At 37.3% G+C, this 14,237-nt stretch overlaps 2 protein-coding genes across 2 annotated transcripts; one reads left to right on the top strand and one right to left on the bottom strand.

Annotated features, from left to right (window-relative positions):
* Positions 1-5,979: 5,979 nt before the first annotated feature.
* LOC132621602 (2-oxoglutarate-dependent dioxygenase DAO-like) lies at positions 5,980-8,402 on the top strand. Its single transcript, XM_060335932.1, has 3 exons — positions 5,980-6,455; positions 7,435-7,750; positions 7,842-8,402. The coding sequence occupies exons 1-3, from the start codon at positions 6,115-6,117 to the stop codon at positions 8,088-8,090; spliced, it is 906 nt and encodes a 301-aa protein (XP_060191915.1). The 5' UTR covers positions 5,980-6,114; the 3' UTR covers positions 8,091-8,402.
* Positions 8,403-9,516: 1,114 nt separating this feature from the next.
* On the bottom strand, positions 9,517-13,867 carry LOC132621601 (probable L-type lectin-domain containing receptor kinase S.5). Its single transcript, XM_060335931.1, has 2 exons — positions 12,361-13,867; positions 9,517-10,564 (listed from the first exon to the last, which is right to left on the bottom strand). The coding sequence occupies exons 1-2, from the start codon at positions 13,601-13,603 to the stop codon at positions 9,744-9,746; spliced, it is 2,064 nt and encodes a 687-aa protein (XP_060191914.1). The 5' UTR covers positions 13,604-13,867; the 3' UTR covers positions 9,517-9,743.
* Between the last annotated feature and the right edge of the window lie 370 nt (positions 13,868-14,237).

The raw sequence follows: 14,237 nt of genomic DNA, 5'->3' as shown, positions 1-14,237 counted from the left end.
TTGTTATTGACTCATTCTTTCCAATTCTAAGAGGTGTAGTTTCAAAAATTAAAATAATAACACGGTTATGCTAAATGAATAAAAAAAAATTCGAGCAATTACATGTAACCACAAGAAGTAAAGGTTGGGAATGAGAAGAAAGGAAAGGAAAAATAAATAATATAAAAAGAAAAACACATTTCAAAAAATAAAAATAATTAAAAAGTAAAAATAAAAAGGAAATTAAAATAATAGAAATTAAAAATAAATTAAAAATCAAAAGAAATTAAATTAATAGAAATAAAAAATAAATAAAAAAGAACACAAACGAAAAAGTAATTCTATAATTATATGGTGTAATTACACCTAATTCTCAACCCTGAGAATTGCAGAGCGTAATTACACCCAATATTTACATAACTGTGTAATTATTTAGTCAAATAAATAGCTGATAACTGAATTGCAGGATTAAGAACTAATCGAGAATTCAGGTAACTGTAGAGGAGTTTCAACAGAGGAAACTCGAGCTTAACAGTTAAGAAAATGGGGGATTTAGGTGATTTTAGGAAGAAGAAGTAGGATAAGAGAAATGATATATTTTCATAGATGATTCTAGAATGAATTGAATACAATGCTATATAGATCACAACTGATCCAATTTCAATAACTGCTCCAACTGCTTAACTACTTTCTTGGCAGCTGTAACTAACAAACTAACAGTTCTAGACTAACTAACTAGCTGGTCTGTTGACTAACTAACTGAGTAGGAAATTCTCTAGAATCACAATATTGGCAACTGAATTACAAGACCACAAAATACATGTATCAGTACTCCCATCCTAGAAAAGATCCTTGTCCTCAAGGATCAAAATCAGGGAATCTGGTCTTGAGAACATTGAAATACTCCCATGTAGCATGATCAGCAGACAAACCAGTCCACTTCACCAAAACTTGAGCTACTGCTTTGTTGCCTTTCTTCACCATTCTTCTTTGTAATATGGATTCAGGATTGGGACAGTGAGGGTTAGCAATATCAGTGGTGGAAGGGTAAGCAATTTCAGTAGGTACAACATGACATTTCTTAAGAAGAGAAACATGAACAGTGGGGTGGATTTTGACAGATGGTGGAAACAGTAAAGTGTAAGCTACTGGGCCAACCTTCTTGAGAATTTGGAATGGACCATAGTATCTGGCTGCTAGTTTGTGGAAGGGTTGAGAAGAGAGGGTAGATTGCTTGTAAGGTTGCACCTTGAGAAACACCCAATCCCCTACATCAAAATTTCTGTCACTTCTATGGTTGTCTGCCTGCTGTTTCATTCTGAGTTGAGCTCTACCCAAGTGATGCTTCAAGAGTTGTAGCTTCAATTCTCTTTGGAGTAATGTATGATCAACTTCAGCTGAAGCTGATTCCCCAGGTAAGTAAGGTAAATGGAGAGGAGGGGGTCTGCCATAGAGAGCTTCATAAGGGGTTGTTTTAATAGCTGAATGGTAGGATGTGTTATACCAGTACTCAGCCATGGGTAAGCAAGAAAACCAGTTAGTAGCATCTTCAAGACAAAAACATCTCAAGTAGGTTTCTAAGCACCTGTTTAAGATCTCAGTCTGACCATCAGACTGAGGATGATATGCTGTAGAAGTGTTCAATTGCACACCTTGCAAGTTGAACAAGTCTTGCCAAAAAGAACTGAGGAAAACAGCATCCATGTCACTAATGATAGAATCAGGTAAACCATGGAGCTTGACAATGTTATCCAAGAAAACTTTGGCAACAGACTGAGCAGTATAGGGATGTTTCAGAGGGATGAAATGGCCGTACTTGCTTAATCTATCAACAACCACTAATATCACCTCATGACCCTGTGATTTTGGTAGACCATCAATGAAATCCATGCTTATCTGTGACCACACCACCTCAGGGATGGGAAGAGGCTGGAGTAAGCCTGGGTAAGCAGCTAGATCAGACTTACTTCTTTGACACACAACACAGTTCTGAATAAACTGTTTCACATCCAACCTGATGCCTTTCCAATAGAATAATGTCAACAACCTTTTCAAGGTTGCTTCCACCCCTGAGTGACCACCTTGAGGACTAGAATGCCATAGTTGGATGATTTCAAACCTCAATTGAGGTACCTTGCCAACTACCAGTTTCCCCTTCCTTCTCAACTGGTTATTCAACCAAGTAAATTGTGAATGAGCATCAGGAGTAGCCAGCAGGTGTTCAATTAAGTCTTTGAGCTCCTTATCAGTGGCCCAACTAGCAGTTATAGCGTGAAGTAGATCAGAATCTGTAGGAGAAATCAATAAGGTCATAAGCTCAACACCAGTCACCCTTGATAAAGCATCAGCTACTTTGTTTTCCACCCCCTTTTTGTATTCAATAGTGTAGTCAAATGGTAACAACTTAGTCAACTATAGCAGCTGAGAGTTGGTATGCAATTTTTGTTCCATCAAATACTTCAAAGCCTTTTGATCAGTCTTGATGATAAATTTCTGGCCTAACAGATACTGAGACCATTTTGTCACTGCATGAACAATGGCCAGTAACTCTCTATCATATACTGATAAGGCAGCATGCTTAGGTGATAATGCTTTACTAATGAAAGCTATAGGGTGACCTTGTTGCATCAGTACAACCCCAATACCATATCCACTAGCATCAGTCTCCACCACAAAATTCTTGGTGATGTCAGGTAGTGCAAGTACAGGAGCCTTTGTCAAAGCAGATTTCAATGCTTCAAAAGCACTAGTTGCTTGTTGAGACCATTTGAAACTGTCCTTTTTCAAAAGATCAGTTAATGGTCTAGAAATCACTCCAAATCCTCGGATGAATCTTCTATAATAACCAGCTAATCCAAGGAACCCTCTCAATTGTTTCAGAGTTGTTGGCATAGGCCATTTCTGAACTGATTCTATCTTTTGAGGATCAGTAGAAACCCCTTCCTTGGTAATGAAGTGTCCCAAGTATTCAATCCTGTCAACCCCAAAGAAACACTTACTTTGCTTGGCATACAACTGGTGTTTTTGCATCTCTTGAAAAACAGCCCTTAAGTGTATCAAATGCGCTTTAATATCTCTGCTGTAAATCAGTATGTCATCAAAGAAAACAAGCACAAATTTCCTTAAGAATTGCTGAAACACATAATTCATCAGGCCTTGAAAAGTTGCAGGGGCATTTGATAGACCAAATGGAATAACAAGGTACTCATAATGACCGGAATGAGTCCTAAATGCAGTTTTTGGTACATCCTCAGTAGCCATTCTCAGTTGGTGATAACCAGCTCTGAGATCAATTTTTGAAAAAATTTCAGACCCTCCAAGTTCATCTAACAAATCTTCTACTATTGGAATAGGAAATTTGTTCTTCACAGTAGCTTTGTTTAAATCTCTATAGTCAACACATAATCTCCATGTACCATCTTTTTTTCCAACTAATACAACAGGTGCAGCAAAGGGACTACAACTTGGTTGAATGATCCCTTGTTTAAGCATTTGATTAACTAAAGACTCTATCACATCCTTTTTAACTGATGGATACCTGTATGGTCTTTTATTGATTGGTTCAGTACCAGCTTGCAACACTACCCTATGATCAAACACTCCTCTAGAAGGTGGGAGTGTAGTTGGTTCTGCAAATAATTCTTTAAACTCAAGTAGTAAACTGGCTAGGGCAGGATCAGTGACAGATGTGTTCTTAGTTTCTAGAGAATACCATTGTCTTTCTTCATTCAAATTGGATACCAACTGAAGCATATAGAGTTGTGTATGGTTACCTGATGGAATCTTGGCTAGTTTCCCAGCTCCAGTGTTCAATATCTGTTTACCAGGACCCCTTAGAACATGGTTCTTGCCCTTATACATAAAATCCATTGTTAAATTTCTAAAGTTCATTTTGATATCACCTAATGTCAATAACCACTGAACCCCTAGGACTACCCCACAATTGCCCAAGGGTAACACCAAGAATTCAGCTGAAAATTCTGCTCCTTGTAATAACTAAGAGATCCTACACATCTTGTCCACTGGTATGCTACCATTTCCTGTAGCAACTGGTTGAGAAATGGTTTGAACAACAGGACACCCCAACTGTTCCACCAGTGATGGATCAATGAAGTTGTGTGAACTTCCTGTGTCCACCAATATGTGTAAAGGTTTCTTAGAGTGATAACCTGTAACTCTTAAGGTCCTATACCCCAGTGATCCATTTAAAGCATGCATGGAAATCTCTAATTTTTCTTGGATTTGCTCTATTGCTTGATCTGCCTCCTCAGTTGGTGATTCTTGTTCACAACACTGATCTTCTTCTTCTTGTTCTTCTAACTCAAGAAGATATAGTTGTTTCAAATTCCTGCACTTGTGGCCCGGAACATACTTCTCATTACAAAAGAAGCAAAGTCCTTGAGCCCTTTTTTCATTCATCTCTTCTGGTGTAAGGGTTCTTCGATTGAATCCTCTTTGAGTTGGTTGTCCTCCTCTATTAGGTGTTGGCAAAATAGGTTTGTTGTACTGCCCCCTCTGATCATTAAACCTTCTTGAAGAATTTCCCACATTGCTTGAACTCATAGCAGGAAAAGAACTTTTTATTACAGCAGCAAGATATGCCTCTTCCATTCTGGCAGATTTGTAAGCTTGTGTTAATGTGATAGGTTCAGCCCTCTTAACAGCTATGTTCAACTCAGGTTTCAGTCCTCCAATGAAGCAACTGATAGCATTTTCTTGAGACAAGGTGACCCTAGTCAAGTTCCTTTCAAAAATATCCTGATACTCCACCACACTTCCTACTTGCTTCACCTTCTTGATTTCCTCCATGGGATCATCAAAATCTGTACCAAATCTTTCCACCATCGCCATGACATAATCATTCCAAGTAGCAGGTTGAAGGTATTTTCTATATCTCATAAAGGACAAATGCCATTGTATGGCTTCACCCTCCAATTGTAAAGCAGCTACATTAACTTTCTCATGGCCTGGAACATTTTCCATTTCAAAGAATTGTTCGATTTTGAACAACCAAGAACTTAAATCTTCCCCAGTAAACCTTAAGAAATCCATTCTTGACCATCTAGAGAAGTTCGAATGGTGAGAAGTATAGCTAGCAGGGCTCCTTCCTCTTTGGACCCTTTCTTCAATTCTGGCCCTTCTTTCTTCTAAGTGATCCACCCTAATTGGATCTTCTTGTTCGTGTTCCATTGGAATTTTATCTCGCCTACGTTCATCGGTATTTGTGAGTTGATTCTTCAATTCGAGTACTGTTTGATCCAGTTTCTTCAAATTGGATACATCACCTGCCAAGGTTCCCAATTTTACTAACATCTTTTGCATCATCTCTCTCAGTTCTCCCATTTCAGAAGGAGAATCTCCACTAGTTTGTTTTCCATTTGCCCTAGTGCCTTTTGCCATTGATGCCGAGGATTCAATGGCTTTGATACCACTGATAACTGAATTGCAGGATTAAGAACTAATCGAGAATTCAGGTAACTGTAGAGGAGTTTCAACAGAGGAAACTCGAGCTTAACAGTTAAGAAAATGGAGGATTTAGGTGATTTTAGGAAGAAGAAGTAGGATAAGAGAAATGATATATTTTCATAGATGATTCTAGAATGAATTGAATACAATGCTATATAGATCACAGCTGATCCAATTTCAATAACTGCTCCAACTGCTTAACTACTTTCTTGGCAGCTGTAACTAACAAACTAACAGTTCTGGACTAACTAACTAGCTGGTCTGTTGACTAACTAACTAACTAACTAACTGAGTAGGAAATTCTCTAGAATCACAATATTGGCAACTGAATTACAAGACCACAAAATACATGTATCAATAGCTCAAACTGTGTAATTAGATCCAATTACACCCAATTCCAATTACGTGGGTGGCTTTGCAAACAGGCCCTTAATTTTTATTTTTATTTTCCCCACGAGAGTGATGTATGTTTCAAGTGTGTCTGTATGTCCAAAAGAGTTGCGACCATCCCGCGGAGAGACCGAAAGTGTGTTCCCTCTCAAATTCAACGCATCCAAATTCTTCACGTCTTTACTTTGTTTCATTATAAGAAAACAAACTTCAAACAAGTAAAAAAACACCCAAGTTTCAAAATAAACTAAAGTTAAGAGCAAAAAACAAAAAACAAAAATGGAGAGTGAAAATTCAGTGCCAGTAATAGATTTACAGGACTTTCCAAGACAATCATCAAAGTTAATTTGGGCATGTGAAGAATGGGGTTGCTTCAGAATTATAAACCATGACGATATCCTTCCAGTTTCACTAATGGCAGAGATGAAAGAAGTGGTGAGGACATTGTTTGATCTTCCAACTGAAATCAAGAAACGTAACAAGGATGTAATAGCAGGATCAGGGTACATGTCTCCTAGTGAAAAGAATCCACTTTATGAAGCTTTGGGTCTCTATGATATGTCTTCTCCTCAAGATGTAGCTGAATTTTGTACTCAGTTGGGTGCATCCGTACACCAGAGGTTTGATTTCTTGTTTCACTTTTACTTTCTTAGTTTCTTGATAATGAAAATTTGAGTTCTTTGTTCATTTATTATGGATACCTTTGATGTTCTACAATGTTGAATAGTAGTTAGCAAGTTGCTGGTGGGATCTCGAAGTGATTTACTAATATTACTAGTGAGTTTGGACTTAATTTGAGTAAAATAATCTAGGAATTATATGATCAATGAAGCTAATAAAGAAAGCTAATCCTACCTGGAACAAGATGCAATTGATAGAGTACATGCAGTTCACCATTGTTGATTGGCTTTCCCCTCTATTGTTATGCCAAAATCAAACAATTCCAGATCATTAGTTTGCTAGACCTTAATCTGGTAATAATTAAAAGGGCACATACCTTAGGAGTGAAACACAAATCTAAGAACCTATTCAGCAAGGTGTTACTAAATTTGCAGTTTTTTAAATCCAAGTTCAAAAACTTCCAACGTTTTATCCATCTCTGGGTTCGTATAACTCCTTCATCACACATTTAAAACCAGCTTCAGCTTAGTCTCTGCATAGCAATACTGAGAAATGAAAAAGAGGAAAAGGAAACCTTACCTTATGTATACTTTTGTATTGATATGGTTACCTTATTATTACTTATAACTACTTTGCTCAGCAGCTTGAAATATATTAATGTGATTCCTCGTTTCTTACTTAGACGTGCTCAGAGTCAATGAATCAAGGTTAGCGGAAATTCAGAAAAGTTGGAACTCTCGAGTAAGAAAGAAATGAAAAGCATGCACTTGATAAGTAGTCAAAATATAAAAAGAGAACGAGAGAAAACAAGTAGAAGCAGAAGAACACAGAAGCCTTCCAAAAATTGATATCTAAATATATTTTAAGAATAATGGGGGGCATGTTTGTGTAAACTACACTTACGTTTTGCATTAAAGAAAATTCCAAAAGACTGCTCTACTAGAATGCTAAAAGCAGTTTGATTTGTACTGTAAACAGAGAGACAATCATGAAGTATGCTGCAGCAATTAATGGACTAATGATGGACATTGTGCGAAAGATGGGCACAGGGTTGGGACTGCCAAATGTTTCCTTCAAGGAATGGCCTTGTCAGTTTAGGATAAACAAGTACCACTTCACCCCGGAAGCTGTAGGTTCCTCTGGCGTTCAGATACACACAGACTCAGGATTCCTTACTATTCTACAGGATGATGAAAACGTTGGCGGTCTTGAGGTCATGAAGAAATCTGGTGAATTTGTTGCAGTTGATCCTTGGCCAAACACCCTCCTTGTGAATCTTGGAGACATAGGCACAGTAAGTATGCTGCTGCTCTTTCCTACTGCCTTACTCCTTTTAAGATCGAAAAAAGAACTAAACAATCGTACTTCCTTTTTGCTATGTGAAGGTATGGAGCAATGGAAGATTTTACACTGTTAAGCACAGAGTGATATGCAAGGAAGCAAAAATACGAGTGTCCATTGCTTCATTTCTCTTGGGACCAAGGGACACAACAGTGGAACCACCACCAGAGCTGGTGGATGCTGAACACCCCCGTGTCTATGTTCCTTTTACTTTCAATGATTATAGAAAGCTCCGGTTCACAACAAAGTTGCAGGCAGGGGAAGCTCTTGATCTTATGCGCACTAACTTGTAAAGCTTTCGCGAGTATCTCGTGGCCTCCTTTATATTGATTTAGGCTAATGAACTTGAAAGTAGGAAAGAAAATAAATCTTTGTGGGATTTCATACTACAATAGTCTATAGTGGCGTAGTCTGCCCTGTCTGGTTTATGCATATCAACAAAGCATCTATGATCCATCTTTATATTGTCTCTTCTCTTATCTAATGTATTTTAAAGAATAAACAAGTCTTATCTTTCATTACAATTTGAGATCCTGGAATTCTTATCTAATGTATTTTAAAGAATTAAACAAGTCTTATTTTTCATTACTTTTGAGATCCTGGAATTCTTTTTGTATGTACTAGTACCATTTCTTTTTCTTAAGTCTTTCGACCTACAGATTTCAAGTTATGCTAGAGAGATCATTTTTGGCATTCAGAATTGACACGCGTCAAAGGGAGTCACAAATGGAAGGAGATTTGATACGAATTTGTTGTCGTCATTATCCTCAGAGAAGTAAGGTGATATCTTCCTATAATGTCTAAACCAAAACTGTATCTCCACAGACCGTTTTGGTACAAAAAATCAGGTATTAAATTGTATGTATCAAGACTTGTTATTGTTGTAGTTCCTTCATCTCCTCCAACTGAGACTATCACGGTTCAAAATCCTGAAGCATCTCCAATGTTCAAATGTCTCAATCAACTTCAATGATTGCCTTGGGAAGTACTGCAAATCAATCACTGACACTGAATTTTTAGTCTCCATTTTGTTTTGGTCTACAGTTGATGGGGAGGTATCTCCATTGTCTTCCTGTCTCCAGCTCGAGTTTACAAGAAAAGAACTCGTCTGCTTTATCTGCTTTATGCAACTCCAGATAGAAACAAGTTAATTCCTTTGTTTTGTCAAAGAAACCTAAAGGCTAAAGGTAAGAAATAACTGCAAAAGCTATCTCCAATCTGCATCGGTATTTTTCTCTCTCCTTGTCTTAGGTTTATTTCATTTGGAATGGAATGGGACTATATAGTGCCAAAATGAATATAGAGGATTCATATAACTGAACTCTACTAGTCTGGGTACTGAAGGATAGTTGTTGGTGAGGTCTGTGTTATTTCATACTATAAGAGAAAAACCCGGAGATTAGCATTATCAACTGTGTTCTTCAATATGCTCGAATAGCACCAAAAGTAATAGAAGAACCTGTGGAGAACTATGCCGTCATGTATCTTTTAGATAGTGTAGAAGCACAGGAGGGTGAATTTGTAGAAGTAGATACATTGCAGTCAAGAACTTATTTTACTTGGTATTATGCATACTAGTTTAGCACTTGAGATATTGGTCTTTACTCACCTTAACAAATTTGTTCTTTCAGAACCTTGCAATTGGTTTCAAATGTTAGTTACAACTTGCTTTAAACCAGTCCAAGATCATCAGCATGTCTAATAAAGAGCAACAGTAAATATGACATAATGTAACACTAATGAGTTTTATGAATGTACATGGGCTGTTCTGATCTTCTGATCCTGCCCCATAAATTGAAGTGACAAAAAAACATCAAACCAAAATGTAAAAAACTTAAGGAAATGTTTTACCTTCCCAGCAAACATAATTACAGTAAATAAAAAAAAAATAGACGGCCAAAAAAATCATTTTTTTCCTTTTGGTAATAGTTGTTGTACCAAAGTAACTACACCAAAGAGTGGTCTGCATATGATGGGCTCTCCCTGCTTTGATAATCAAGACTCCATCCAGAATTGAAGTGAGAAGTAGTAATGGATGTTGTGTCCATAACACTTGAGTCTATGTCAATTGGCATCATTGATGGCCATACAAAGGCTGGCTTGAATGGTGGAACTTCTGGTGCTGGTGCTGACCCTGATATAATCTGAACTATGGCCTGTGTTTTAGGCCTATCACTAGCTATTGGATGTGAACAAGCCAAACCAAGCAGTAGAAGTTTCTTTGCTTCTTCAGCAACATAGTCATTTCCAAGCCTTTGATCAACAGCTTCTAAGATACGTCCATCGCGATGCAAGTACCAAACCCAATCAACAAAGAATTGAAAGCCATTAACCTTGGTTCCAGGTCTCTGGCCACATACAACTTCCAACAACACTGCCCCGAACGCGTACACATCAGATTGCTGGGTGGCTTTCCCCGTGTGGAAACACTCTGGTGCTATGTATCCCATTGTGCCAAGTACTCCTTCTGCCTCAGCATAAGAGGTCCTCTCATTGTCAAGGGCTCGTGCAAGGCCAAAATCCCCAAGGCGCGCATTGAACTTGGAATCGAGCATGATGTTACTTGCCTTTAGATCGCGGTGGACCACCCTCTGCTCGTACTCATTATGCAGATAGGACAATGCTGAGGCGACACCTTGCACAATCTTGTAGCGGACGTGCCAGCTCAGCGGCTGTTTATCTGGTCCCGCAAACAGGTGCATATCTAGGCTGCCATTAGGCATGTATTCATATACAAGCAGTAGCTTTCCATTCTTGTGACACCATCCTGTAACCATAACATGTAATGTTATCAATAAAAAATCATCTAGAGACACACAAAATTATCTAATGTGATACTTATAAAGTTGTCATACTTGTAGAGAGAAAAATATTTCCAGCACCGAGAATACACAAATGGTCAACTTTATGTTGTATTTTACAAGAAAAAGAGAGTCTCAAACCTTATCTCTTTGAAGGGTCAGATGACGAGAGTAGATGACAAAAAGAGTAGGTATTTGAAGATGAATGTATACTAAAATACCAAGTCAATGTCCTTTTCAGTGGATCTAATTTACCATCATTCTATTAACATCCAAAACTTGTCTCAATCATTGACAATGCATGAAAGGGGGTGTAGGGCCAAGAAGGAGGCTTCCTCATTTTTTGACATATATGGCACAGAAAATTGGTTTGACGAGTGTCTGCTTACGAGCATATTCCATGGTCTGCGAAGGATGATCATAAGGGCTTCAAGATAGTGTCCTGGTCTTCTAAATTGGAGGGACCACAGCAGCAAGGTGGTTCTTGGTCAAAACTTTAAGGCATTCCATTAGTTTTTCTTACTTCCATGATATTTTTAGCAGAAACTGTCACTTACCAAATGACAGGAATCAAACTATTAAGACATTTACCACCGAGTGTGGTGAGATAAATGTGATCCCTCCATCCTTAACTAGAGTCTCAATTTCAGGCAGTTTCTCACTTTAGTGGGCCTTATGCACCACAAATCTAGTTAGTTAATCGGATTAGTGAATTTTGGTTTCCGCTAAAAGAAACTAAGCCTTAAAGCTTTGACAAATCCTTGGGATGACTAGAAAATTCCAAGAAGGTAAAAAGAGTTTGAAGACAACAAAGGAGGATCAATTTACAAGAATTCATGAAGGCTTTGATTCTTCAAACGGAGAAATCTGCTTAGCAGAAGATGATCCAACTTAGTAAATTCCTAGCATGCTAAATGTCAAACTAAAAAGACTAGTCTCGTCACTTGCGTCAAAATTACACAAATTAGTTGAATAATCATGTAAGCTCATGGATCACCGAGTGGAAAGTTACTGGGTAAAGAAAAGCATAAAAAGATAAGGCATGTGCTCACGCGGTTAACGAGTCTATTATCACATATAGTAGTATTAAAGTTGATGTCCCACCAATCTTGGCTTTAAGTTATGTCAGTAACTTTTACGAGGTTTTTGGAACCATTCTCTCAAGTCCCATCAAGGGACTCCCTGTTAATGAATTCTCCCTTTCATTGAGAATCAAACAACATCCAACAACTTCTGTCTCTGATTGCTATATTCAATAAAACTTGATTCCTACCCATTGTCCCTGTCTCATTGCGTATTTATGGCAGGAACGGAACAAGAATTCTAAGGGGAATTCAAGAAAATGCAAGAACAACAAATATGGTTCAAACCTATGCTCTAAAGAAAATTGGAGCAACACTAGAAATTTCCTTTACGTCAAAGGGGTTCAACAATTTATGTATATACAAAAAAAATTTACACTATTTGCACAGTTTACTTTTTAATGGAAATATTGGAGATTGGCCTTATTTGAGACTCAAATTTGTAGCCACAAGCTGTGTGCGCACACATTCTTGCAGTTGCCATTTAACCTCTTTTTTTTTTTTTTGCTAACTTATATAGTATAGATAATTATCAGTACCATTTCCCTAACTACTATGAAGATCATAGACGGAACAGGCAGAATATAACTCTAGCACACTACTCAAAAACATGAAATTCAAGGTACTATAAGCAGAAATAAGTGTAAAAAACCTATGTTCCAACAAAAATAAAGACTTACCTAGCAATTTGACAAGATGTTTATGCCTGAGACGATTGATAATAGTAAGCTCAGCCAAGAAATCATCTTCACCTTTGATGCTTTCCCTAGAAAACCACTTGACTGCAATATCTTTATTATCCTCGCCAGCTAAAATTCCTCTGTAAACAACTCCATATCCCCCTTGCCCCAGCTTATTCTTTTCATCAAAATTATTGGTAGCTTTCTTCAATGCCTTGAACTTATACTCTTGTGGGGTTCCAGGCAAACTTTTTAGTGCACCCAAAATATTTGACTGTGACCTGTCAATTCTTCTCTTGTTGTAATAATACCCTATATATGCTGCTCCAAGAAGCAATAGCACCAGTACTGGAATCCCAACACCTAAACCAACTTTCAACCATGGATGTTTTTTATCAGGGAAATACTCAACTGTTATGTTCCATCTCAACACACAGTTGAGTTGGTAATTACTCCCAGTTGATGCAGAAAACCCAAAATATGATTCTTGATTTACGTGGTCTCTTAAATCAAGATTATATGTTAAGATGGGCTTGTTTGGCAAAGGTGGTGTAGACCCATTTTTCTCTGCTTGTTCAGCAATATAAACATCAAGAACCATGTTGATTCCATCATATTGTACCCAAACATTATAGAATCTTGCACCAATAGGAGCAAGTTCTATACCATGGGATGATAAAGATTCATACTTTACAGATCTAACACTGTGTAGATCAATACCAATATGATTATCATCAGGGTCAAAGTTCTGTTTGAAAGTATCAAGCTCAACAGCAATAACTTTGTTACTAGATTTGCCATCAGTAGTAGCATTTGTCAACCCCAAATACTGACCTTGACTATTAGGTGGCTTATCTAAATCTGGTGAAATCAAGAATGCTAAACCTTCAGCAGCAGTTTCATTATTTGGCCTGTATATGTTGACAAGAAAAGAAGAGTTGAAAGATGCAACTCTTGTTTTATTATCAGAAACATCACCATCCCAAAGCTTAAAAGGTTTCTTAAAGAGTATTCTTCCTGAGTTATTATTGAGGTTGAAATCAGATGAAGCAGAATCAGGGGTTACCTGCAAAGCAGCGTTGCTTATTGTTGCAGGCTTTTCAACTTCAAAGATGTCAAAGAAAGTTTCATCAAAAGATGGATATACTTTGTTGAAATGTTCTAGTTTTTTGGCTTGAAGTTTGACTTGAAGACAGCAAAGAAATATGAAAATGGTGAGTGTTTTTGGTGTCAACAATCCCATTTCATCAGCTACAGAGGAAGTAGATTTGGTGATGGACAAGAAAACAGGGGGAAGAGAAGGAAACAATGAGCAGAAACTTTGAAGCACGTTGGGGTTGTCTTACTTTTTTGTAGATGCAAATAAAACAATTGATCAATCAGTGATGAAAATGACATAAGTAATACTTAAATTATAGTGCTGGAGAAAGAAAAAGAAGTTTGAAGTTTGAACAAGTTATTGGTTTGGTCTCACACTCTTTCATGCCATTACCTGGAATACGCACCTCGTTTGATTCTTTATTATTCTTTTGAATTTAAGTTATACTGATACTATAAAAGTTGCGTACACAATAAGATATAATTTATTAGATAACAATTTTTTGATAAACATGTAAGTGGTAAATTAAATATGGGAGAAAAGGACATTAATTGTCCCTTAGCTATCAGAGTAGGTTCAAAATAGTCTTTTAACTATGCACTTAACGGTTTTGATCATTTAAGTTTGCGATAAGTTAACAAAAATGATCCCTTAACTATGAGGGTTGGTTAAAAATAGTCCCTTAAGTATGCACTTAACGGTTTTGGTCCTTAAGTTTAACAAAAGTTAACAGTTTTAGTCTCCGACAAACTATTCATCGAACTCTGTTTGTTAGATT

This window comes from Lycium barbarum, chromosome 12 (genome assembly GCF_019175385.1).
Source record: "Lycium barbarum isolate Lr01 chromosome 12, ASM1917538v2, whole genome shotgun sequence".
Taxonomy (NCBI): Eukaryota; Viridiplantae; Streptophyta; class Magnoliopsida; order Solanales; family Solanaceae; genus Lycium; species Lycium barbarum.
This window is presented reverse-complemented; position numbering and strand designations above follow the sequence as displayed.